At 51.8% G+C, this 24999-nt stretch overlaps 2 protein-coding genes and 1 long non-coding RNA gene across 5 annotated transcripts; 1 reads left to right on the forward strand and 2 right to left on the reverse strand.

Annotated features, from left to right (window-relative positions):
* Nucleotides 1–1801: 1801 nt before the first annotated feature.
* Nucleotides 1802–13462, reverse strand: Trim11 (tripartite motif containing 11). 2 transcript variants are annotated; one of them, XM_038325685.2, is made up of 6 exons: nucleotides 12900–13462; nucleotides 9956–10051; nucleotides 9035–9265; nucleotides 4787–4809; nucleotides 4605–4705; nucleotides 1802–3160 (listed from the first exon to the last, which is right to left on the reverse strand). In XM_038325685.2, the coding sequence occupies exons 1-6, from the start codon at nucleotides 13302–13304 to the stop codon at nucleotides 2634–2636; spliced, it is 1383 nt and encodes a 460-aa protein (XP_038181613.1). In that variant the 5' UTR covers nucleotides 13305–13462; the 3' UTR covers nucleotides 1802–2633. The 2 variants fall into 2 exon arrangements, with proteins under 2 accessions (XP_038181613.1, XP_038181614.1); XM_038325686.2 differs by lacking the exon at nucleotides 9956–10051.
* On the forward strand, nucleotides 12681–21985 carry LOC119811722. Of its 2 annotated transcripts, XR_006020789.1 has the most exons (5): nucleotides 12681–13277; nucleotides 13767–14011; nucleotides 17293–17750; nucleotides 19298–19551; nucleotides 21332–21985. It is a non-coding gene; the product is annotated as an uncharacterized LOC119811722 (long non-coding RNA). The 2 variants fall into 2 exon arrangements; XR_005285002.2 differs by lacking the exons at nucleotides 12681–13277; nucleotides 13767–14011; nucleotides 19298–19551; nucleotides 21332–21985 and adding an exon at nucleotides 14051–14637 and having other exon boundaries at nucleotides 17293–18085.
* On the reverse strand, nucleotides 14439–21459 carry Trim17 (tripartite motif containing 17). The gene is made up of 6 exons (XM_038325687.1): nucleotides 21031–21459; nucleotides 19431–19526; nucleotides 17155–17385; nucleotides 15573–15595; nucleotides 15375–15478; nucleotides 14439–14989 (listed from the first exon to the last, which is right to left on the reverse strand). Exons 1-6 carry the CDS (start codon nucleotides 21457–21459, stop codon nucleotides 14439–14441), a joined length of 1434 nt encoding a protein of 477 aa, XP_038181615.1.
* Nucleotides 21986–24999: the final 3014 nt, after the last annotated feature.

Genomic DNA, 24999 nt, shown 5'->3' on the forward strand with positions numbered 1-24999 from the left:
AAAAGCAAGCCTGTGACACTTAGATGCCTGAAGGCTAGTCCACCTCAGGACTGCAGAAGCTCAGGCAGGGACATCTAGAAGCAGGCAAGGAGGGAGGTCCCCCTCTTGGAATAAACCCCCTTGCAGAATCTAACGTTAGGGGGCAAGCCCTTTCAGCCAGAGCCAGGCCCCTTCTGCCATGGATAGAAACAAGGCTTTGCTCCCCTTTTATCATGGACATAGGCCAGCAATTCCAAACCAGTCTGAGAAAAACCCCGAGTGTTCATGGCCAGTGGTTTCTCCTGATTTTCACTTAGTCAAAGACTGACTTGCGCGCTGGGTGCCAGGGGTTGCTGCTCTGACTAATCTCCTGTGGCTGAGAGGCTTTAAGGCACCAGTTTGTACTGTCTCTGCTTTTTGAGAGCATCCAAGCTGGAACCGATTCTTGTTTACTGGCCCCTTAGGTCTTTTTGCACCTAGGGTACCTTGATCTCAGAACTGGGACTGGTCCCCATCTCGCCAATCTTCCCACTGCTCCCATCTCCCTGCTGTCTTGATTTCACCAGGGCCTGTGCACAGACATGCCCCATGTTTGTCGCTATAATATATATAATAATTATAGTATAATATAGCACTCGAGGCTGCTGAATGTGACAAGGATCATTTATCTTCTCATTTGGGAGGGCAAAGTCCAAGTCTGTGCCCCCATGACTCTGCCTCTGGTGACAGCCCCTGACTGTGTCACATCCTAGTGGATGGTACTGACAAAAGATAAAATGAGATGTCATCATGTTAATTATGAAAACTAGAGGGTGGGAGAATGAGATAACAGCTAAAGCCACAGATGCAAACATACTACAGAACCTAGGCTTCAAGGTCCACCTACTGGGATAGAGCTCAGCCACTGCTATGCTAGAGCTCACCCACTCATTAATCTACGTCCTTGAGTCTCACTCACTGCGTGGTGTCTGCTCCACTGAGGAGCTCCTGGCTGGATGTATGCTCCCTCGGCAGGGGCCCTCCCTAGAGACCCATATTAGCAGCACACTAGACTTACAGAACCCAGTATTTGGCTTTGGTCATGGACTTCATCCTTCCTCAGAACCTGTGTCCAGCTCTTTTCCAAAGCCATGGCTAGGGCTCTGAGCCCATGTTGGTCTCAAGCACATGGCTGTCCCCTCTGCTCATCAGGGTTTCCTTGCACCAGAAATTACACACACGGGACACTGTCTATAAGCCACAGCCAGTGCTAATGCATGGTACAGGTATTACATTTACCTGCTAGGCTTCCCCTGCCTGGAACAAATATGTGGAAGTGTCATAGGGCATCCTTTTCAAAGAGAGCTGGTTACAGGTCAGGAACAAGATGATGAGCTACGTGAGAAAGTACCCACTAACCCCAGGGGATCAAGTCCTTTTGGTGCCCCCCACACACAACACACATGTGGCATAAAGAACACACAGAACCTCCAGTTTGCCATGCCTGTGTGGGAAAGAGCTGTCTTAGATCTTAGGTGTCCTGTGAGCCTCGTTTCTTCAGCGACTACCTCCTTGAGCCACGTCTGCCCGGCATGTCAGTTTTTTCTTCTTTTGCTTTTTAACTGTGTGTGCGAGAGGGTTTTAAGCAGCGTATGAGTGCAGATGCCCTCAGAAGCCAGATGTGTAATTCCTGGGAGGCGGAGTTACAAGCAGTTGTGAGCTGCCCAACCTGAGAACTGAAAGCAAAGTCAGTTCAAACTCTGCCAAAGCAGCATGTGCCTTTATCTGCCTTACCAATCCAAGGTCCCAGCTATTTTACCCACAGGATAAGCAGAGGACACTGTTCCAGATGACCGTTTATTTAAATGTTTCCCTTTCAATAAATAAAAGCTAAAACTCCCGGAAGTGTAACACGAAAGCAGTCACTGCAGGCTCCTGTGCACTCGGGAGGGGCTGTGTGGCCCACTCTGCCGCGGGCAGTGTACCAAAGCTAGCCAGACGCCAGGGGAGCCCCTCTGAAGGCAAAACCAGACAAGTCTCAGAACAGAGGGGTGTGTTCAAGTGTTGTTTCCGAGTTCCACTTCTGGGCCCCTTTTGTGCTGAATACAAAGGTGGACTCCTTTAGGATTCCGCCCTCAGCAGACTTCCACCTCTGGGGCCAGGCTGCTGCCCGCTCATCCTTCCCTGTAGCCACACCCACCATGGTAAGGACTCTGAGCAACCCTTCCATTTACTGGACCAAATCCTGAGATGCTGGTGGTCTTGAAGCTGGCTCCCTACCTAACCTTACCTAGTTCATTTTGGGGATGGCGTGGCACGCTTTTTGGCACAGCAGTGTGGACAGGCCTGGATTACTTCTGGAAAAGCCCCTCCCATCACTGGAACCTCAAGTCAGAGGTGCTGGTGACACATGGGACTTAGAGTGATTTGGTGAGGGCTTTTGGCACTAAGTGCCATCAGTGGCGGAGAGGATCCCCACCCTGAGAACAGAGCCCGGTCTAGCGTACTCCCACTCATCCTGTCTCTGAGACCGAGGACTTGTGATCCCCATGTGTGGTCAGAAAGGCACTGTGTGCGTCTCCTAATACTCACAGGACATCGTCTGCCTCCTGGGCCTCTGCATGGTCAGGGCCAGGGACCAGGAGAGGTGAAGGGACTCCTCTAGACTGTCTGGGTCACTGGGGACCTATCAGCCTGCAAATGGTCATAGGGGCCGGACTACTAGACAAAGGTGAGAAGAGGGGCCGGAGTGTACCTGAGAAGGGGGTCTCAGGGAAAATAAACAACAGCGACCCATCTGTGGCACTGTAGAAGGAGAGATGACCAGCTTCATAGTCCAGAAAGATCCCCACACGCTTGGGAGGGTCCCGTAGGGGGGAGAAGGCCCGCTCGGTGGAATTATAGAAACTCCCCAGGAACACCAGAATCCAGAACCCGTTGCCAGCTGACAGTTCCCCCTTCTCCTTCCTGTTGACATTTTCTTTACATACACCAAGCGCCCAGCTGGTACGGTCCCCAACTTCTACCTCCCAGTAATGGCGGCCAGAGGTAATGCGTTCCTGGCCTAGCACACAGGGGCCTGGGTCAAACCGCTCTGGGCTGTCAGGCAGGGCCTGCCGCTGGTCACCACGCTGCACACTCCTCCGGTCCTCAGATAAGACCAGCTCCGGGTTGGCGGTGTCTGGATCCAGAGTTATGTCCCCTGTGGAGAGGCCCGAGGTCAACCACACTCCCAAGTCATCCCCATCTGCTCTGGCAATCAGCCAAACCGTCCCCTGCTGTTGGCTGGAGCCTCAGGTTGAACTAACTATCCCCAGTGAAGAACTTTCCCACCCTGGGAAAAAACACCTACTCTATCCTTACCCAGAATGTTCTAGAAACCAGTCCCACATCTACTTCTGATTACGAGAGGGCATTCTGACTGCTTGCTTACTACACAGTTGAGGGTGACCTTGAAGTGTGGATTCTTCTGTTCCTGCCACGTCCTGACCACATTTTACATTTGGTTTGTTTTTTTTTTTCTTTCACTCCCTAAAAGGAAGACTGGGTTTGGGTGGCAGCAGCACCCTGGGCCCTGTAGGATTCTAACAGAAACCGGCTCAGAAACTTCCAGGACCACAGTCTCAGGGGACTTCTGGTCTACCTACCTCTGGGCCTGGTGTACCCCCACCCAATTCCACCTTTGACTTGAACCAAGGGCAGCGGTTCCCTGGACAACCAAGGCTTAGCAACAGAGTCCATCCCTGGCTCCTGAGGAAGGCCTGAAAATGTGCTCTGCCAGTCGTAATGGTCCCCTCACATCACACCTGAACTTATGCTGTTAAGATGGTTCAGGTGGGGCCTGCTGATGATGTCAGGATGGGGCTCGTCACCACAGCCAGCTGTGGGATGGAAGAATGTGCACTTCAGCCTCATTCACGGCCTCCAGGAGAGGAGAGGAGGCAGGGGTCAAGTTTGCTCATAATGATCTGGCACACTGCACCCACAGAACAGAACCTCCCCCAAACTCCTTAAAGGTGGGGGTCCAAGGGGATGCTGAGAGAGGAAGCTCATCAAGGTGCCAGGAGGGCAGTGTCCAGTGAGGGCGGGAAGGCTCCGTGCCCATCCTCCAGCCTTGTCCACGCATCTTTTTGTTGTTGTTTTTGTTTGTTTTTTGTTTGTTTGTTTGTTTTTCGAGACAGGATTTCTCTGTAGCTTTGGAGCAAGTCCTAGAACTTGCTCTGTAGACCAGGTCTGTAGACTAGGCTGGCCTCGAACTCACAGAGATTCGCCTGCCTCTGCCTCCTGATTTAAGGCGTGCACTACCACCAACCAACCACATCTCTTTTTTAACTGCAGCTTTTGTAACAGTTAATACTAAGCAAAGTGTCTCCTGGATTTTGTGAGCCACCCTTGCAAATTATCTGACATTAGGTAGGGGCTGTCCTCACAACCCTTTGGAGGAAGAGCAGGGAGACAGAAATTTGGGCACCCCTGGGTCTTGGAAGTGGCACTGAAGTCTTGTGAGGCTGGGCCTGATGGAGAACGGCTTGGTTTGGAAATAGCCATGCATGGTAACACGTCCCTAAAGCAGAGGGAAGTTTCTAGAACAGCTGCTCTAAGCTACTGGATCCATGACAGCGCTGCTCCCAGGACTGAACACCTACCTCGGAACCTCCGCAGGATCTCCACCAGCCCTGGGACCCGGCACACGGTCCTCAGCTCCATGGGCACCACCTCTGGAGGCTGCAGCTTCACATCCTGCACCCTACAGGGGACAGCTCAGCTTCATGCTTGGGGCCAGCAGCTAGGCCCCACCCAAACCCTGCCCGGCTGCCCAGGCCCATACCTGCATAGGGCGTCCTTAATGTCCTGTAGGAGAGAGAGGGAACACTCATTACCAAGGCTTATGACCTCACCGTGGGGCTCCCCAGATCAGTCCAGCCCCATTTGGCAAAGACACACGCACAAGTGGGATCAGGTCACAGGCCAGACACCGGAATGCTACAGGGGTCTAGAGCCCTGCAGATAGATGTCCTGGAGGGTCGACCAGGCCCAGGTCAGGCTCTGCTTTTTCTTTTCACTTACAGGAAATGATGGGTCGCTGCCTGCTCTGTCCACAGAATCCCACGTAGCAGGACTCCCTGCTACTCTTAGGACAGGACAGGCATATGTGTTTGCCTCATGAATGGGAGTGCTGTGTCAGGTGAGGCCCTCATTAAGAGCCCACAGCCCTGTGCCCCCACTATGAACCCACTGTGTCCTCTGCCCCTTCTCCTAACACTGCCTCCAAGGTCCCACAGATGCCCCGGCTTGGCCCTATGCCTTGTTCATCCTTCCGTGTCTGTTTATCTAATCTGCACCAGCATTGCAGTCAGCAGCCAAGCTGCGTCCCTTCCTCCTCCAAACCTTGGAATGTAACTGTATTTCAAGATACAGTCTGTCAAAAATTACTATTAGATACATCCCTATTTTTTTTTTATTGATCAGAGAGGTTCCAAATGCCCCCCCCCACCACCAAACACAGGCTTACCACTGCTCTTGGTTACCTACCATAAATAGAAGGTAAGCCTCTATTACTGAAAACACAACACATTTTGGTTTGCAGGCCATAGAGAAATCAAGTTGAATGGACCGGAAATTACCTCCCTGATGGCTAGCTTTCAGAGGACCAAAGTCATCAACGGACTCACTTAGAGGTAGATCCTAAGTGCAATGCCAACCTATGAGGCAAGATGTGCCCCTGCCACAATAGTGGCATGGAGGCTATGGGGGCAACCAACTGCTTATCCACTGGATCTGAGATCTGCTCAGCAGGACGAAGGAATTTATGCCTGTAAGGCTGGGGAGGCCGCAGGCCCTCGAGGGGAACCTACAACTGTTGCTTTGCTAAGCAGACATTTGTCAAGCCACCTTCTAAATGTTTATGTTTCTATCTATAGGCAAGTGCTGCCCTCAGCCTTGGCTAGAGAAGATTCTCTCTGCAGGAGGCATTGCAGAGCCTCAACACTAGTCAAAATCCAGAGAATGCTCAACGAGTCATTTCTGTCCGCATGGGCATCCCCACAAGGGACATCACAGGAGGGAGCGGAGGATGAAGAGAAATGCTGGGAAATGCTGTCTCTGGACCTGACACTGCCCACTGGGCTTAGGAATTCACGGCAGCTGTGGTTACCCGCACAAGACCAAGCCAGTCAGGAAGTCCAGCATGGTGAGGGAGGGCTCATTAGGTGACTGCCAGGTTGTCTAGCACGTATGGGCAACACAAACTGGACTCAGGGTCATTTAAATGAGAGAGAGAGAGAGAGAGAGAGAGAGAGAGAGAGAGAGAGAGAGAGAGAGAGAGAGAGAGAGAGAGAGAGAGAGAGGCAGAGAGAGACAGAGACAGAGAGACAGACAGAGACAGAGAGAGAAGACAAGACGAAGGGAAGAGCAAGTGCTGGGGGTGTCGGGGAGTAGGACATAAGTGTACAAAACTTAAAAAAAATTCTTTCCTTTTTTTTGGTTTTTCAAGACAGGGTTTCTTTGTATAGCCTTGGTTGTTCTGGAACTCACTCTGTAGACCATGCTGGCTGGCCTTGAACTCACAGAGATCTGCCTACCTTTCTCTGCCTCCTGAGTGCTGGGATTGTGCGCCACCACCACCCAGTGAGAATCAATAAAATTTCTTAAAAAAAAAAAAATCGCAGCAGGGAGGTGATGTTGCACACCTTTAATCCTAGCACTCAGAGGTTGAGGCAGGCAGATCTCTGTGAGTTCAAGGCCAGCCCGGTCTACAGAGCGGGTTTCAGGACAGCCAAGACTACAAAAATCCAGGGAAAAGAGGAGCAAGAAGCAGTGGGATACAAGTGGGAGAAGATGGGGCACAGGTGCAGCTAGGCAGCCTGGTGGTGTGACATACGAGTGGATGGCCAAACCCACCACATACAAAAACAAATTCAAATCTGGTATTCACACAGATCTCTGCACCCCCAACTCCAAGTCACCCCTTCTTCCTAAAACCTTCCAGCATTTTGTTTTCCTATAGCCCAGGAGGGTGACTGTGGCTAACAACCTGTACCCTATCACGTCTGATGAATCACAAGAGGGGTTTGACTTTTCGTGTTTCCCATCTGGACCAGTGAGTCTCACTAGTTGCTCACATGAGTATGAGTATCTTATCGTGGGTACACCACACACACGCACACACACATACCACACACACACAAAAAAACCTTTTCCTAGCAACATACAGAAATGTGTATTTATCTTTGAGGGGCATGAGATTTGAATGAAGTTAGCGTGCATGCGCGGGCACACATACACACACACACACACACACATTAGGTGAGAGGCATGTCAGTGCATTTAATCTGCTCTACTGGCAGAGGCCTCTGTCTCCTTCCTCTCTGTTCCCCTGGTCTTCCCTTCAAGAGCTCCCAGAGACATTTCTATTTGGCAGGTTCTAACCACCTGACAGCTTGATAAAGGTCAAAATCCCTGGGTGTCTCTTCCCAGTGAGCCACCCTCCTGCTATGTACACTGCCTCTGTCCTACATGAAAGGCAAAGAGCCAGTCTTAGACCCCACATCTACATACCAGGGAGATGGCACTAGGGCGTCGGGTGGCACAAAGCACAGCCAAGTTCCTAAGGAAGGGCAACAGTGAACCCCACAGCCTGCACTCAGCAGGCACCCCCTGAATCCCATCAATGCCCACTTGACAAATGGGAAGATTGAGGCCCTGAGCCTGTTGAAGGGTCCTAGAACTGACTGCACACTGTTCATGTCATCTAGACTGCCCGGTGACAGAGGGCAGAGGGACAGAGTGTTCTGGCTTAGGGGAAATGAAGCCAAGATTCAGGGAGGAGCAGAACGGAGGCATACATCTTGAGGATAACTTTGAAAAAAACATCAAAGAAGAAGTGGGGTGCAAAGGGACCGGCTACATTTTGAGATACATATGGAAATTTAATCCCTACCACGAGATCTTCTGAGGAGGACTTTTCTGAAGTGATTTGTCCTAGTGGTTCCGAGAGCCATCAGAGGCTGTTGCCTGACCTTAACTCCCCAGTCTCACATTGCTGTAGCAGAAAATGATGGGGACGACCCCCCACAAAGACAACTGGACATTCAGGAGTGAGTGGGGAGTAGGGAGTTTCACAAGCTAAAAGGATTGGGGTGGGAGTCCTACTGAGAGCTCTCAGGGTCCAGGAGCAAGGATGAGTAACCAGCGAGGGACAGAAGTGTCCCTCTGAGCTAAACGAGTCCTATCCTGTCCCCCAAAGTACATGGGCTGGCCCACATCCACTCTGTGGTGTCCACAGAGAACAGCAGGTGAGGCCAGCCAGACTGAGAAGGTGGGAAGCTGTTGCTGGGACTCCTTTCATGGTCTGCCTCATGGTGTGCCCTCGTTTCACACCTGTACACTCAGCTGACTGTGGGTTGAAAGTAAAATCACATCTGGACTGAACACATGACATTTACCCTTCCCATTATCCCTTAAAAATGGTGCAGCAGCTGTTGACAGCGTGTTCTGAGTACTCAGACTGTCCGGTCAGCCCGCAGCAACTGAAGGCAGGCAGAGGATGTGCAGAGCTGATACGCAAACCCTGTACCCTTTCGTTTAAGGAACTGGCGCATCCCCACTGGGAGCCTTGGGGGCTGGCATCCCTCTCTGTGGACATCAAGAGCTACTTCTCTTTCTTTTATTCATCACACTGAGTGTTGGGTGGCAGAATGCTGGGACACCCATCTTAGTCGCTAGGATATTTACAGAAAAGATGGGCAGGCCAGGCTCTCTGTAGACTTGAGTCTGTTATGGACAAGCTCTGCCAACGCTTTCTCATTCTGAATCCTTTGCCAGCTCACCCCCCTCACATGGAGCACAGTATGAAATACCAGGCCTGCATGTGGCCAGAGGTGGAGGCAGAAGGCAGACAAGTGGCTGGGACTGGGGGTTGTAATGCATGCCCCGTGGTGACCCTGCAACAGGAAGGTGCAGACCCTGTGTGTCTGGAGAGGAAGCAGCGTGCCCAGCAGTGTGGTGAGGGGTGCGGACCCCATGTTCCCCTTGGGAGTACCGTGGACCTCCAGGACATTCCACCCAGCCCACTCACCTGCAATAACCCCAGCGCTGGCAGCTGGCAGCGGCTCTCAAGCTCTGAGATGAGGGCTGCCAGCTGTGTGCTTTGCTGGCCAAGTCTCGTGGCACCTTCGCGCAGCCGTGGCAGGACCTCCAGCTCCTCTTCCTCCAGCTTCTGCAGCAGTTGCTGCTCCTCCTCTGCCAACAGGCGGCGCAGCCTCTCAAACTCGCCCAGCACATTCTGCCGCTGGCTCTCCACCATCTTCTGTAGGGCAAAAGAAAGACAGCTGAGGGTGAGGCCTGATGCCAGACAGAGACTGTCCATTTGGGGATGCCCACACCCCAAACCCTAGGCTGATGAGACACAGAATAGACCATCAGGAGCTGTCTAGACCCCAAGAACTGAGAGCGCATCCAATCTGTCACCCATGGCTGCCCAGATACACTGACAACTCTGAGCAATTCGCAACCCAAACCTACCCCTTGAGCCATCAGACCTTCAATCTACCAGCCAACCCCCAATCTACCACCTGTGGCTACTCAGATTCAAGATCCATTCCTGGGACCAGCCACACCCAACATCTGTCACACAGGCCCCAAGTCCATCCCCAGATGTCAGCCAGACAAAGCTGCCACTACAAAGCTAGACAGACCAAATTTACCCTAATGCCAAATACCTCCCTGACCCCTAAATACACTACTGGAGACCTCCCCATACCTGGCTGGCTCCTGACATCCATCCAGATCCACCCTTGGGATCTCTCATGTCTGTTCCCTCTATGACCCTGAACTCAAGCATGTCAGGACCCCAGGAAGGGCAGAAGGACAGAATCAAACTTTAGCATCCTCGATTACACGCACACACACACACACATTCTGGCCTGACCACAGGGTGTCTCAGGCTAGTCTGGCACCCAGCTACTGCTCCCTCCTTCACCCCAGACCCAGCACCTGCCTGCCACAAGGCGCAGGTTTCCTCAGCCTGGGCTTGGAACAGCATCGCATCCTCCATTTGTTTCCGCAGGTGCTCCAGTGACTTCTCCAGCCTCCCCTGGTGGGATGGAGACCAGGCGGGGCCATGAGAATCCCAGTTGGCATCGGGCCCTATAGGTGGGGCCCAGACACAGAAGTCTGCCTCTCCTCTTCCCTCTTGACCAACCTCTTCCCCACTGGGTCAAATTTGTCCAGATAATGGCAGGACACAATGCTCCCCAGTGGCAGGTATCCTCTTGATTTGGTTGTATCCCCTTTAGTGACAAAGGCTACCCCTTCCGAAACTTACCAAATGTCAAGGTTTCTCCTTATTTTCAGTTCTAGCCCTGTGACCTTACGCAAGCCCTGCTCGCCTCTGCAGAGTAGACAAGCTTGTTCCCTGCTTGGTGCATGCATCCATGCTCCCTCAACAGGACACACCCACCAAGCTGGCACTGAAGACTGAGCTTCCCTCCTCCCTCCAAGCCACTGCCCCCTCCTCTTCCCATGTGGTCATAAGGGGTCACAGCAATTCAGAGGCTAAGATTTGTGTGTCCCCCAAAATTCCTAGGTTGAATACCTGATCACCTAGGTGATGAGCAAGACTTTTGGAAGGTGACTGAGATATAAGAGTAAGGCCCTCTGGATGGGATCTGAGAGTTCCTGCTTCTTCCATGGGAGAACGTAACAAGAAGGGGGCCACTTGTGAGCCGGGAAGCAGTCCTTACTAGACACACACACAGTGCCCTTGGACAGCCTCCAGGGCTGTGTGCCACAGCTGTCTGTGGTTAAGACAGAGGCGGGAACGTACCACGGGGGTTCAAACCAGATGCAGATATGACTTCCCATCCCACCTTTTCTCCCAGTGCCTCATCGTCTGGGTTGGATCTGATCCCGTTTCCATTTCCACGTTCCTGCAGTTTTGTGTACCCCAGAATAGCAAGCATTCCTATGAAACGGTCAACTGGGTAGCGTGTGTCTGTCTCCAACAGAGTCTGTTTATATCGACCCAAACCTTATCAACTCCAGGCCTGGACAAGGCTAGGGGAAATCCTGATGTCAGTCAGGGAGGAGAGATGGGACCCAGCTGGCAGCTGGGCTGGGCCGTCATCAGGGCTATGGCAGAAGCCACGGGCCTGTCCCAGATGCTGTGTAACTTCTCTTGTCAATTGGCCCCATCATTATGTATACCTCCAGCTTGCGATCCAGGTTCTGTCCACGTCTTTCCCGTGTTTCTCCCAGAACACAGGGCCTCACACATGCTAAGCGAGTGCCTCACCACTGAGTTACACCTAGCCCTCTCTCTATGTTGTAACAGGGTCTTACTGAGTCATCGGTACTGGTTTTGCACTTACTCTGCAACCCAGGTAGGGCCTGAACTTTGATTTCCCTGCTTCAGCCTCCTGAGTAGCTGGACAGACATGAGCCGCCATACCCAGCCATTTTCTCATTAAAAAAAATCCTTATTATCTTGATTACACATATGTCTGCAAGTGGGATGTGCACCTCAGTGTGCATGCCTGTAGAGGCCAGACGTGTCAGCTATGAGCGGCCCAGCATAAGTGCTGGGAACTGAACTTAGGCAATCTGAAAGAGCACTAAATTCTAACTACTGGAGACATCTCTCCTGCCCCCATTTCCCCATTTTCCATGCTGAGGTCAGGGACAGCATTTTAAACAGAGTGACCTTGTGAAGCTGCAGCATGTGACACCAGCAAAAGCTTCAAGTTCTGGTTGCCCTGGGATAGCCTGGGTTCTCCCCTCAGCTCCCAGTTCCTGCTTATGTGAACCCTCCTCCCATCTCTCTGATTTTACTGCAGAACTGGAGGCTCCCCTCTGGGTACTACTCACTCATGGCCCTGGGAGCCACAGCCAAAGAGTGAACTTGTCACCAGTGCCATGGAAGCCAGCATGGCCCAGGGGATCCCATGCCAAGCTCCGATAAGTGGAGGAATGGCAGAGCCACTGATCACAGGTAAAAGCTGTTTGATGATTTCCTGGTGTCCCTGCTAAACTGTGTCTCCATTCGCAAACCTGCCCAGGTGCTGTGAGGTTTAGGTGGAGGTGAGCACTTCTGAACAGATACAGATATAGGCGGACAGGAGGCAGAGCATCTGTTCTGCAGGAGACACTCTGCCTTTAGCGTCCTACGTCCTAGACAGGTCCACAACTGCTGAGACCAGAAAGTCCGGGTCTCTTTCTGTTAACTCCACCTGTTTGGGCAAGAGCCCTAGGATAACGGCTTCTCTGAGTGTTTCTTTCTTTTTTCTTGTGTCGCCCTATGCAGGAGAAAATGCTACCTAAGCTGTAACTTCTCTCTTGTTGATCTGTCTTGGCAACTTAATTGTTATGTTCAGACAACGACCCTAACAAGAATGAGGACAAGGCTTTTCTTCTTCTAATAGGGCAGTTTTAGTGTTGCCCTGCCAGGATTTATCATGTAACTTCTGGAAAGATGTGGGTCCCTTTCAGCACCATCAAGGGGCTTGCGGTGGCAGAAAGGTAAACCCACCGAACCAATGAATCCGGTAAGGCGCAAGCAAAACCAAAACCACAGGGATAGCTGTTTATAAGGTTCGATCCCCTGTGCTGAAATCCAAAGCAAGGGAGGCTTGGTGCCTGTTTATTCTGGTGACCCGAGTTCATGCTGGGATGGTAACATACTGGCCTAGTGTCAACTCTGACGTCAGCCAAACTGTTCACCTCACAGCGGCCCCTTCAGTTCTCCCAGCCCAATCAAGACTGACTGCCAACACCCGGTTTTCCCGGAATGCCGGTGCAATCGTATCCTGGGAAAAGACAGGCTACACTTCGACCACCTCACGGGACCAGGATAACTGTAACTTACACTCCCTCACCCAAGGAGGGACAGTGACGGGACTTCCCTTCGCTCCAGGCACGGACCGGTTGCACCCGGCGGAACGCACCTTGAGGTCCTCCGCCGCGTCCTGCAGCGGTCGTACCCGGTGAGCCCAGTGCTCTGAGCGCTCGCAGGAGGGACACAGCAGGCAGAGGTCGTCGCCGCAGAAGGTGGCCAGCGGCTCGCGGTGCGCCGCGCACACGCCCTGCGGGACGGGCGACGGCGGGTGCAGGCGCCGGGCCATTTCTGCCATTTTGGCGAGCGGGCGGTTGGGTCGCAGGTTCCTCTGCGCCGACAGCTCGCGGCACTCGGGACACGCATACGGGCCCTCGGGCTGGCCCCAGCAACGTCGGATGCACTCGCGGCAGAAGTTGTGACCGCAGTCGGTCATCACCGGGTCGGTGAAGTAATCGAGGCAGATGGCGCAGGTGGCCTCCTCCTGGAGGTTAGTGGACAAGTCTGGGGCGGCCATGGTGCAGCGCCTGGACCAGGCTCTTGGCGGTGAACGAGGATCAGGCTACTCCGCTAGCGGGGGCTGAAAGGGGCACGGGCTCGGGACCAGGTGAACACACTCCCGGCCTCCCGTGTAGTCGTATGCCAGGTATTAGGCTCGCAGACTTCCGCCGGAAGAGGAACCGTGGCGGAAGCAGGAAACTTTTTTTTTTTTTTTTTTGGAACCCGCTTTTGTCCTGGATTGGCCGGCTGCTTGTCACACGGCCTGGGGGTGGGACCGAATTGGAGCGCATTAGAGCGCCTATTCTCGGTGACAGGTCTCCGCAGGTGGTGTCCCCGCTCCCCCAGGCTGCAAACTTTGGCCGCGGATCCGGAAAGAGATGTAGAGGAATACCGAGGCACAGGACGACCCCGAGGACATGCAAACACCCAGGCTATGGAGTTGGTGGTTTCTCAGCGCACTTTCACCCTGTGTCCTCAGCCCGCAGCACCCCTGGACTGTTGTCGCTCAGACACCCCCAACACCACCCTCATGTCTGGGGGCAGACCCGAAGAGATCAGGGATGGGAAACGAGAAACGGTGTCCGGCGCGGGGTCCAGAAGGCTCAGAGTGAAAACCACTTCGGAAATGCGCGCGCTTGCCAGGGTGCCAGTAACTTGTAACAGGAATGGAAAGCGAGGGGTCCTTCGGAGAGGGAGTGATAGGAACCGGCACTTGGAGGAAGGGTGAGGAACCCTCCCTAATTATCTTAAGAGGGCGGGGGCGGGCGCGGGCTCCGGCTCCACCTTTTCTGTGAAGTATCCGAAGGCCAGAGGGCACTAGGAACCAAGACGTCAGCAAGCTTTGGGGCGGGACCAAAGCTAACAAAACGGAAGACCAACTTGCCCGGTGAGCAGGTATATGTTTAGAAATTAGTTCACTCGGAAATGTCGGAACTCTTTCCAAAGTTACCCTCATTTAGCATCTTATCAGTAGTCGGTTCAGAATTTGAGCATTTTAATCGTGGTTGTAATTCGGGGAATTGTCCTGACAGCACAGGTATTGGCTCTCAGCGCTCCCAGTGAAAGCCTGGGTAGGTAGCCACGGTGGTGAAGTGCCCTGACTTCCGGGGAACCCACGGCACGCTCAGGGACTGTGTCTGGTTCCAAGCCTCTATCCCTTCACCCACATGGTCACTGTGGAGATGACCATCTGGCCCGACTTTGGAGTTCCCAAGCAGAAGAACGGCAGCAGCGGCCCAGGGAAGGCAGCCTGGGAGAAGCTGTGCAAGTGACACCCATCGTTCACACTGTAGAAGGACACCTCCCCAGCCTGGAAGTCCAGGAAGATGCCCATGTGGCTGGGAGGCTCAGTGAGTGTGATGGGAGTGGAGTCGGGTAACAGGGAAAAGTGCTTCTTCCCCTTGGACAGCTGCACTACCCAGAACCCATTTTCCGGGGATTTGGGCACCCTGTCCTTCCGACTCACGTTGTCCCTGCACACGCCTAAGGCCCAGAGTGCATCCCCGGTAAGATTCATGCCCACTTCCCAGTAGTGCCTTCCAGAGGAAAAGCTCTTCTGTCCCACAGCGCAGGGGTAGGCCACGAACCGGTCCTTGCTGTAGGGGGTGCTGCCCTCTGGTGGTGGGCTCAGGTACCGCTTTTGGCGGCTCTCGTACAGGAGAAGATAGGGGTACGCAGAGCTGGGGTCCGGCACCACATCTTCTGCAGAGGGTCCAGGTGGACAGAGAAAAGTAGGGGTCATTCAAGGTCAAAGGTGGAAAGGTCAGAACTCTAGGGGGTGAGGCATGGTGGCCAAATGGCTCTTTTCCATACCCACTCAAAATCCTCCCTCCACCAGTTCCAGCTGAGAACTGGGGTTACCTAAGGGTTCCACACTCCAAATCCCTGTGGACATTGATGACGGTGAGTCACTGGGGATAACTGGGGAAAGCTTAATTCAGCAGATGGTCAGACTTGGAAAGACATTAAGTACAGTTTAAGGCACTAATCTCCAGTTGGTGACTCTGATCCTGCGTGGCATCTGGGTAAGGTGGAGCAGTGTCCAGGGAACTGGGACTCGCGATTGGAGACCTGGGTGTCCACTTACCTTGGAAGCTTTTGAGCACTTCTATCTGCCCTGGAACTCGGCACACGGTCTTGATGGCCACGGGGAGGGCCATCTCTGGATACTGCACGCAAAGGCTCTCCTTCCTCCAAGGAACATAGGCTCATGTGTGCTCTGGCTCTCCGTGTGGCCCTCCCTCACCCACCTCCACCACGACCCCTACTGAGGGCGACAGGGTACCTGGCCAAGGTGTCCTTCACATCCTGCAAACAACGGGGAAGAGAGCTAAGTTTTGGTCCTGCTGGTTACCTCTAAGCTACCTCTGTTGCCTGCTGCTTTGGGACATGTCCCCTTCCGGACAGCCCCTTCCCAGATAGCAGGTTCATGCGCTCCCTGGATCTTCCCTTTCCCTCCATTTGGCAGGCGCTAACCATCTCCTCACTGCACGGTCACAAGCCTGAGATCAGCAGAGAGTAGGTGGCAATTTCTGGGAAACCTGCACCACTTACCTTTGCAGTCGTGGGGACAGAACACAGGGCCCCTGCTAAGCAAGCACTCTACCACTGAGCCACCCCCCACCCACCTCTTTACCCAATACTTCGTTTGAGGCAACTAAGCCATGGATCAGTTGTCCTTGTATGGACCACACCTTTGCCCTTTGCAAGTCTGGCATAGAAGATGCTAACAGAACAGCACCACCCCTAACAATAGAGCAAGTCTGTGTTCCCCATCCATCCACACGACCCCAGCAGGTGACCTGCAGAGAGCTTTGCTTGAGGGAGGCTGCTCAGGCATCTCCGTGACACAAATAGATTGCCAACTTCTCTGCTCCTGTGCTTCGGAGCCATTGTTAACTAAGTGCACACCCACAATCCATGCCCCCACAGTAGCTTTGACAGCCGAGACAGTTGTTGGTGATAACACACAGGTACCGTGAACTAAGGATTGGTTCACACCCTGGGTGGATTTTATCTGAGTATCCCCAGAAGAGCATGTGGTTTAAAACCCAAGGATTCTCTGCTTTCTGGATTTTTTTCCCCCTTAGGTATTTTCAGGTTGAGCATAAGTGAAGCCATTCAGGAAGTAAGGCTGTGGATAAGGAGGGCAGGGTCCTGAGTTTTCCTTCTTTGGGCTCTAGCAGCTGCAGCTCCAGTTAGGGTGCATACAGCAACGGGGGAGCACAGTGGGCACGGTTTGAGGAGAAAGAGCCCAGGGACCCTGGAGAGTTTCTAGAAACCCAGAATCTACAGACACCATTAACATTCTGGCCTGGGAAATCCATGCATTTATAGTGTTTCCCAGTGGTTCACAGTGTTGAGCAGTCACAGTGTGGGCCCTTAGGAGGTGAGGAGGCCACAGGTCCCTCGGGGTAAACGGAGGTGAGAGGGGGTAAAGAAGTCAGCCCGCCTCATTCACGCTGGCATATGCTGGCTGACTTTTGTCATGAGGCCTTCACCAGAGGAGAGCAGCTGGCAGTACCATGCTCTTGGGCTTTCAGAACTCTGGGCTAAAACAAGCCTTGTTTTTTTTTAAATGCATTTTATTGTCTCTCCCTCAGAGTGTGTGTGTGTGTGTGTGTGTGTGTGTGTGTGTGTGTACTGGTGGGCACTGTGAGATGTTCGCTGTTCAGCACTGAGATGGGATAGGTAGTTGGCCCTCAGCCCAACCCAGCCCCATCCTGTGTGTCAGGCTGCATGTGTTCTGCAAGCTCCTGGGCTGAGCGCACATCCTCAGACCATGCCCTCCCCCATTCATGGTGCACCCACAGGTCTGTGGCAGCACAGGGAAGATCCCAGGGATTCTCAGCATCCTCTGGCCTCACCTGCAGCATCTGGAGGGGCTCCTGCTGGCTCTGCTCCTCCAGCTGCAACAGGAGCAGGTCCAGAGTGCTGCTTTGGCGATCCAGGAAGGCCTTGCTGTCCTGCAGCCTCCCTAAGGTATCCTCTTCCTCCTTCTTCAGGACCTGGAGAAGCCGACGTTCCTCTTCCACCAGGAACAGGACCACCTTCTGGAACTCCTCCAGGATGCGCTCTCTACGCTCCTTCACTTTATCCTGTGGCAATGGGGTGGGCCCAGACAGGATGGCTTTCCTTCAAGGTTGCTATACAGCAGTTCTGGACAGTTGGTGATCTAGAACTCTTGGTCAAAGTTGGAAACCAGGACCTTTGACAGAGGTCCCCATGCCATCCCTTGTGAACCCTAACAGATCAGACCCTGAGTGGCAGCATTCACACATTCAAATGTCTGTGTGTCCTAGTGTGGGTGGGTTCAGAACATGCCACCTCAAGGAAGGACACAGGTATGATTCATAAAAAGGACAGCAGGCTCCTAATGACCAGGCTAAAAGTCAGACTGGAGTTACCCATATCCCTGAAGCTGACCAAAACTCTTAAGAAATCAGAATTTCACAGACAAGAGGTAAACTTTCCAATAGGCCCCTCCCTCTTTGCTTTCCTCTCTCCTACCCCCACAGTGTGTGTGTGTGTGTGTGTGTGCGTGTGTGTGTATGTTATGTACTTGTCTTCCTTTTTTTTTCTGAGACAGGCTCTTCCCAGGTAGCCCTGGGTGGCCTAGAACTGGCTCTATAGTCCAGGATGACCTTGAAACAACAGATCTTGCTTTTGCCTCCATGAGCTCTGGGGTCACACAAATGTGCACCAATAAGCCCCCCCCCCCGAATAGGCCATTTCCAGTGAACAGGAGGAAGTCAATCCTTGCCCAGCGGTACCACAAGATAAAGGACTGTTAACCCTTTCATGTTAATCTTTGAGCTGCTGAGGATTCATGTGTGTGTGTGTGTATGTGTGTGTTCACATGCCTGTGCTTGTCACTGTGGAAGTGTGCTTGCACATATTTTCTGTGTAGACGTGTTCATGTGTAGTTAGAAACATGTTTACCTATGTGCAAGTTTGTATGCACATGTGTCTGCATGCCTACACGCAGCCCCTGTGTTTGTGCATGTGTTTGTGTGTCCATGTGCCCTATCATATTACAAAAGCATTTGTTCAACTATGTTCATAGCAGCATTATTTGTAATAGCCAGAACCTGGAAACAACCTAGATGCCCTTCAGTGGAAGAATGGATGAAGAAAGTGTGGAATATATACATATTAGAGTACTACTCAGTGGTAAAAAACAATGACATCTTGAATTTTGCATGCAAATGGATGGAAATAGAAAACACTATCCTGAGTGAGATAACCCAGACCCAAAAAGATGAGCATGGGATGTAGTCACTCATAATTGGTTTCTAGCCATAAATAAAGGACATTGAGCCTATAATTCGTGATCCTAGAGAAGCTAAATAAGAAGGTGAACCCAAAGAAAAACATATAGTTATCCTCCCGGATATTGGAAGGAGACAAGATTGCCAGGCAAAAATTGGGAACTTGGGGGTGGGGTGGGATGGGGTTAAGGGGAGATGGGGAGAGAAAAGTGAGAAGGGGAGGATGGGGAGAGCTTGGGGGAATGGGATGGTTGGGATAAAGGAAGGGTGGATATGGGAGCAAGGAAGTTTATATCTTAATTAAAGGAGCCATTTTAGGGTTGGCAAAAAACTTGACTCTAGAGGGTTTCCCAGGTGTCCAGGGAGATGTCCCCAGCTAGTTCCTTGGACAGCTGAGGAGAGGGAACCTGAAATGGCCCGATCCTATAGCCATACTGATGAATATCTTGCATATCACCATAGAACCTTCATCTGGCGATGGATGGAGATAGAGACAGAGACCCACGTTGGAGCACTGGACTGAGCTCCCAAGGTCCAAATGAAGAGCAGAAGGAGGGAGAACATGAGCAAACAAAACCTTTTGTTTGTGATGTGCTGTAATTTGTCCTCTGACAAACTTCATTTGTTCCAGCAGGCTCCATCACCTGAGACTCATTTTTCGTTTGAGGATCATCCTCACTGTTTTTAAAATCATCTTTTTAAATCCTGCTTACCTGTCTTGTGTAAACTTAACTCCCAGGTCAGACACCAAACTTTCAGAGTCCAGGAGCACCTCTCCTCCCTGAAGCCTCCCACCTTGAAAGGGCCCTTCCTGTCATGGGATGAGGATGGATCTGGACACACAGGGTGGACGACAGCCATTGGGCACCCACCTTCCATTCAGTTAAGGTCTCTTCCCCCTTGGCTTGCAGCGTCTCTGTCTTCATTATCTCCTCCCGAAGATACTTTATGTCTTCCTCCAACTTCGTCTGGATACACAAACACAGGCTTCAGGTAAGTGAATCTCATCTCTGCTTATGTCTGGACTGTGGTCTTTCAGGAAGCTCTTACAGGAGCTCAGGAAACCAGACAGTCCCCACACCCAAAAAGCCTCAGCCTCCCAGATAGCAAGAACTATAGCCATGCACTTCTGCACCTGGCTAGTTCGGATAAATCTTTAAAATTCATTTTGCCTGCGTGTGTTTCTGAAAAATGTGCATGCAGTGCCTGGCAAGGCCAGGAGAGGGCGCTGGAACTCCTGGAGTGGGACTTAAAGATGGGAGAGCCACTTGGGTGCCTGGAATCAAAATGAAACGAAAATCCGAGCACTTTGGCAGTGAGGTGTTCAGCAGACAACACGCTCGAACAAATGACCTTCAGTCAGGAAGTAAAACTGGACGACTGAAGGTTCCAGCTTCCCACTCCAGTGGCCATGCCAGGCTGTGGGCCCTGAGTTAGCCCATGAGACGTTCAGGAAAGGAGTCTTTATTGACCCGGGTTTGGGAGGTTAGATCACTCACTGTAATATACACAATATTTGTAGATTGTCTATGCTGTTTGAACTCACTGAGCAGCTGGCTTTGGAAGCAGGGTAGCCTTGCATCTATTTTACACCCAGGCATGTTTGTCTCAAAATGTCCTTGAAAGCCCCTTGTCCTGGGATTGGCTGGCCCCCTAACTGTGATAAGTAGGGGGAAGAAAAAACAACAAGCAAACCGCAAAAATAGCCCAAGAATAAAAAATGTGCCCTTGAGAACAACTAGAAGACAAGGCATTTTCCAGAAGTTAGAATTGTTGATCCTGTGTTAGAAAAATGCATCATGAGAAACATCCGTGGAGAGAAAGCTCAGTTAAAACAAACAGAAGACTCCAGCTGACTGCCCCAACTGCCCCAGTCAACTCTGCTGGCGTTTCTAAGTCCCTGATTTGGCAATGTTAATCAGGCTCCTCCCTCAGTTGTCTCCAACCCAAGTTGTCAGCTTGCTGTTGTCAACTCATTGGATGAAGTTTTGCGTTTCTCTACTGCTTCCATTCTACTCATTGTCTTTACTTTTGCTTGCTATACACCTGATTACATCACTCACTAATAACGTGCTGCCCTAGACCCTCCTTGAGAACAGGCACATCGGTCATACTGATGGGGGCAAAGGACACTTCCTTCATGTTGCTTGGCCTCCTAGCATGCACATGCACATGCATTTCTATTCTCTCTCTCTCTCCTCTCTCTCTCTCTCTCTCTCTCTCTCTCTCTCTCTCTCTCTCTCTCTCTCTCTCTCTCTCTCTCTCTCTCTCTCTCTCTCTCTCTCTCTCTCTCTCTCTCCCCTCTCAGCAGTGCTCCTTTTATGAACTGAAATTCTACATTCCTCACACCTTGAGTAGAGGCCAACTTGACAGATCCCCCAGCCCCAAGCATTGATCACTAGCTCCTGGTCATTCTTCCCCAGTGCTGACCAAGGCTCCTCCTGGACAGGAGGCCCCTGATCTTGCATTCACCTTATACTCCCTTGCAGCCTCGTCCACAGGCAGCACACTGTGCACCCGGTGCTCCTGGGCCTCTCTGCAGACCACACAAATAGGGATCTGGTCATCCTGACAGAACAGCTTGAGGGGCTCTTGGTGTGTCTGGCACAAGTCTCGCTTCTGCAGCCCAGGGTGCTGGCGGGCCATCTCTGCCACCTTTATCAGTAGGCGGTTGGGCCTCAGGTTCCTCTGAGGGGACATCTCCCTGCACTCGGGGCAGGGAAAGTAGCCCTTCTGCTTCTTCTTCCCTTTCTTGCCCTTCCCTTTCTCCCAGCTCATCTGGATGCATTCTCTGCAGAAGTTGTGGCCACAGGAAGTCATCACAGGATCAATGAAATAATCGAGGCAGATGGAACATGTGGCCTCTTCTTGCAGCCTTCTGGCAAGTTCCACAGCATCCATTGCTCCTGGGGAGAAACAAGGGGAAGTTTCCACTGTAACCCCCTGACAGGCAGAAGCACAGAACTGGCACCCCATGTCTGCCTCCTCTGTTGCTCTTCATGGATGAGAACAAATGCTGGTGTCCGAATGTGGCATACAAAGACACTCTGAACAAATGCTAGCCAGACCCCTGAACCTTGGCTGCTATGCATGGACTTGGTCCCTAAGTCAGCTTAGCCACAAGCTCCTTCCCATACCTTCTGGGACTCCCCAGCTGTTGTGCATCTGCAGTCAAGTCCCAGCTCGGCCCTAGGGCCACACTCCCATCCCAAAAGGCTGCCACAGAGTCAAGTGCCAGAGTACTGACTTTAGCAAATCCCTGGTAAAACAAAGGAACTTAGAAAGGAAGGGGGATCCTTTCAGTTAAGATGCAATGCAGAAAGGACAACACAGGACACACAGACAGAGGGGCTCCATGCAGACACATGGACACACGAACACATGCACACACAAACACAGGGGCTGCGTGTAGACATGCAGACACATCATACAACATCATACAAACTTGCACACAGGTAAACATGTTTCTAACTACACATGAACACGTCTACACAGAAAATATGTGCAAGCACACTTCCACAGTGACAAGCACAGGCATGTGAACACACACACACACACACACACACACACACACACACATATGAAAGGGTCCAGGAATAAGAATATAAAAACGTAGATTCCAGAAATAGGAATGTAAAAATAAAGAAATATAAAGTTGTAAGCCTAGGAGAATGAGAACAGACTGTCAGCAGCTTCCTCAGCAGCTCAAGGATTAACTATTAACAGTGGGTTACTCCATTTTACAACCCATAGCTCTATTCACAAGGCCAAAGCATCTCTCTGCAAACTGAGAGCTAGCCTACAGACATGAGCTGAGTCAACTTCTAGGAAATAGATATATGGCTTCTGGGTTACGCATTATCCCTGCTATGTGAAACTGGCACCCTCAAAAGGGAAGGCACAGGGTTCAGTAAACACTATCTGGAAGTACCAAGGAAGGCAATAGGCTAAGCACAAACATTAGTTTAACTGAAAAATGAAGATTGTAAAGTAAGGTAATCTGTATCTGAGTTTTACCTTGAGATTGTGTGAGAAGCTTTCTGCTATCTTCTAAGTTCCCAGCCTAAGAACCAATTATTCTAATTTATTAACCCTCTGATATTACTAGCAGTCCCTTTTTCTGACTAATTGCTAAAGACATCTGTTTTCTTGCAATTAGTGACTTTCACTGTAATTTCCTCTGAAACATGTTTCATGATAGCTGCCTAGTTACCCATTGACGTTAGAACCCACTCCCCCTTAAGGTCTCCCTTGACTAACCTGCGGTCAGGGCAAGATCATAAAAATTCCTTTGTTCAGCCCTAATGCTTGGTGTCCCTACTACAAAAAGATGGGTTCAGAAACCAGCCGTTTGCCACAGCCTAACAAACACCATCTCTGGCTGTGGTCTCAGCTAGCTGATAAGCTTCTGTGCCCTGTGGTGTTTTTATTTTTATTAATTATTAATATTAATATTAATCATAATAATTTTTAAGTTTGCTTCTGGTTTTCCTGGAATAAAGTTTACTTCTGGTTTATTAGACTTTGGTGGTCTGTCCCCATCTTTGCACGGCCCCCCTGGACCCCACAACACACACACACACACACACACACAAACATACATACACACGTTCATAAACACATGTACAATGGCTCCCTGGAGTCTTCCTACCCTGAACTTTCGCCATCCTCCTTGCCAAAATCCCCACTGAGAGTTCGGAAATGAAGCTGACCCAATGCTTCCTTCCTGTCCCCTCTTCTCAATCCTTAAAGTCAAGGCATTTTCGGACATTCCGGAGTGGTTGCCACGTTAGTTCATCTGAACGTTCTGTGAGCGGAGCACAGGGCATTAGCTCCTCCTGAACCTCAAGAGCCCTGAGGGGTGCACCGCTGACCACCTGGTCAGAACGGGAGGGAGGGCCAAAGGGGGGAGGGGACCTGGCTCCACTGGAATAGAATCAGACCTCGAGGCTCTTGGTTACCTAAAGTCCTTTGTCAATGAGGGCTCATCTAGGAGACCTATGGAGTCAGAGTGATTCACGGTTGAAGCCTACAGTTTGAAGTGTAACCTTTGATGGGGACAGGATAGTTGACTGAGACGGAAGAGCACTGCGAACTAGTAGTACAGGAGGGGCCCCTAGAGTCTCGGCTCAGGGGATGCTGGAGAGTTCTCTGGGTGGCGAGTACTCACAGGGAAGGAGTCTTGCACTGCGCCAGATGCCAGGGCAGGTGCGCCGTGTAGGGAGAAAGGTTGAGTTTGCCCCTTAGCACTGGGAGAGGCCAGGGGCTGGGGCAGAGGGGCTTTGTGACGTCAATGCACGCAAGCTGGTTTCCTAGCAAAAGAGCCGCGGGGGCGGGGCTGAGACTGCTACGCGGAAGGATGGAGGTGGGGCCTCACTGGTAAGGGGTGGGACCAACGAGAAAGGGGCGGGGACAGACCAATGGATGGCAGAAGATGAGGGATGGGGTTTATGGTTCCGATGGGGCCTTGGTGACCTGGTTGATCCTGTAGGGAAGGAAGGTATGGGATTTGCAGGGATGGAGGCCAAGAAAATAGAAAAGGGAAGGTTTAAAAGTTGGGGCTGAAAGCCAGGCTGTGATAGTGTACGCCTTTAATCCTGTCACTCGGGAGGTTAGAGGCAGGTGGACCTCTGAGTTTGAGGTCAGACTGGTCTACAGGCCTATAGGAGTTCCAGAACAGTCGGGGCAGACTACACAGAGAAACCCTGTCTCAAAAAGCCAAGAAAAAAAGAAAGGAGGCGGGGAGGAAGAGGATTAAGTAGTTGGGGCTGGGTCGTTAAGGACAGGGCCTGGCCTGGGGTCCTTGGACTTGCCAACCCTAGCTCTCCTACTTTGTCAGCTCCTAGACCAGGGAGGAAGGAAGCAGCTGTCCTGGTGGACGGTAGGGAAGGTTACTGCCAGCATTTGCAGGATTTTGTCTGTGAGATTGTCCGGCTTGTGTAGCACTGGCTGTACTGAAAACCCTGGCAGGCTCCTGCCTCAGCTTCTCCAGTTCTCCAGGTGGGAACCACCAAATGGGTTTTTGGGGTGGCTTTGATGTAGTGGCCCAGCATGCTTGGAATCTCAGTCCAACTGAGAAACTGATGGGACAGATAAAGCTGAGGCTGGGGTTATTGGGAAAAGAAGGAGACAGAGGTCAGATCCTTGGGTGGCTAAGCAGCGCCATGATGTCATCCCCATGGCTAGACAGCCTGGCTCTCTGTGGAGATGGTGTAGCTCACTGGCTTTCCCAGAGCTAGCTGGGCAATCTTCTCCCTGGCAGGTGTGTACAGCAGTCAGTGGGAAACCAGCAGACACTTGGAAAGCAGGAGTGGGCGTGGGGGGCAGAGCCCTGCCTTCTGATGGCCATAGGTGCCTCATGTCCACCAGCGAGCGGATTCTGGATCCTGAGCCTGCTCACATTTGGAAAAAGGAACCACAGAATTTTAAAGGAAGTAATTT

The sequence above is a fragment of the Arvicola amphibius genome, chromosome 4 (genome assembly GCF_903992535.2).
Source record: "Arvicola amphibius chromosome 4, mArvAmp1.2, whole genome shotgun sequence".
Classification (NCBI taxonomy): domain Eukaryota; kingdom Metazoa; phylum Chordata; class Mammalia; order Rodentia; family Cricetidae; genus Arvicola; species Arvicola amphibius.

What these genes read in the sequence shown, in the direction of transcription:
- Trim11 (XM_038325685.2), bottom strand. Translation starts at nt 13,304, where the DNA reads ATGGCCGCCCCAGACTTGTCCACTAACCTCCAGGAGGAGGCCACCTGC. An exon ending in CAGCGCTGGGGTTATTGCAG is followed by an intron (nt 4,810 to 9,034) that starts GTGAGTGGGCTG and finishes TCTCTCCTACAG; the next exon opens with GACATTAAGGACGCCCTATG. An exon ending in ATTAAGGACGCCCTATGCAG is followed by an intron (nt 4,706 to 4,786) that starts GTATGGGCCTGG and finishes TGTCCCCTGTAG; the next exon opens with GGTGCAGGATGTGAAGCTGC.
- Trim17 (XM_038325687.1), bottom strand. Translation starts at nt 21,459, where the DNA reads ATGGATGCTGTGGAACTTGCCAGAAGGCTGCAAGAAGAGGCCACATGT. An exon ending in AGACCTTAACTGAATGGAAG is followed by an intron (nt 17,386 to 19,430) that starts GTGGGTGCCCAA and finishes CCATTGCCACAG; the next exon opens with GATAAAGTGAAGGAGCGTAG. An exon ending in GTGAAGGACACCTTGGCCAG is followed by an intron (nt 15,479 to 15,572) that starts GTACCCTGTCGC and finishes TGTTCCTTGGAG; the next exon opens with GAAGGAGAGCCTTTGCGTGC.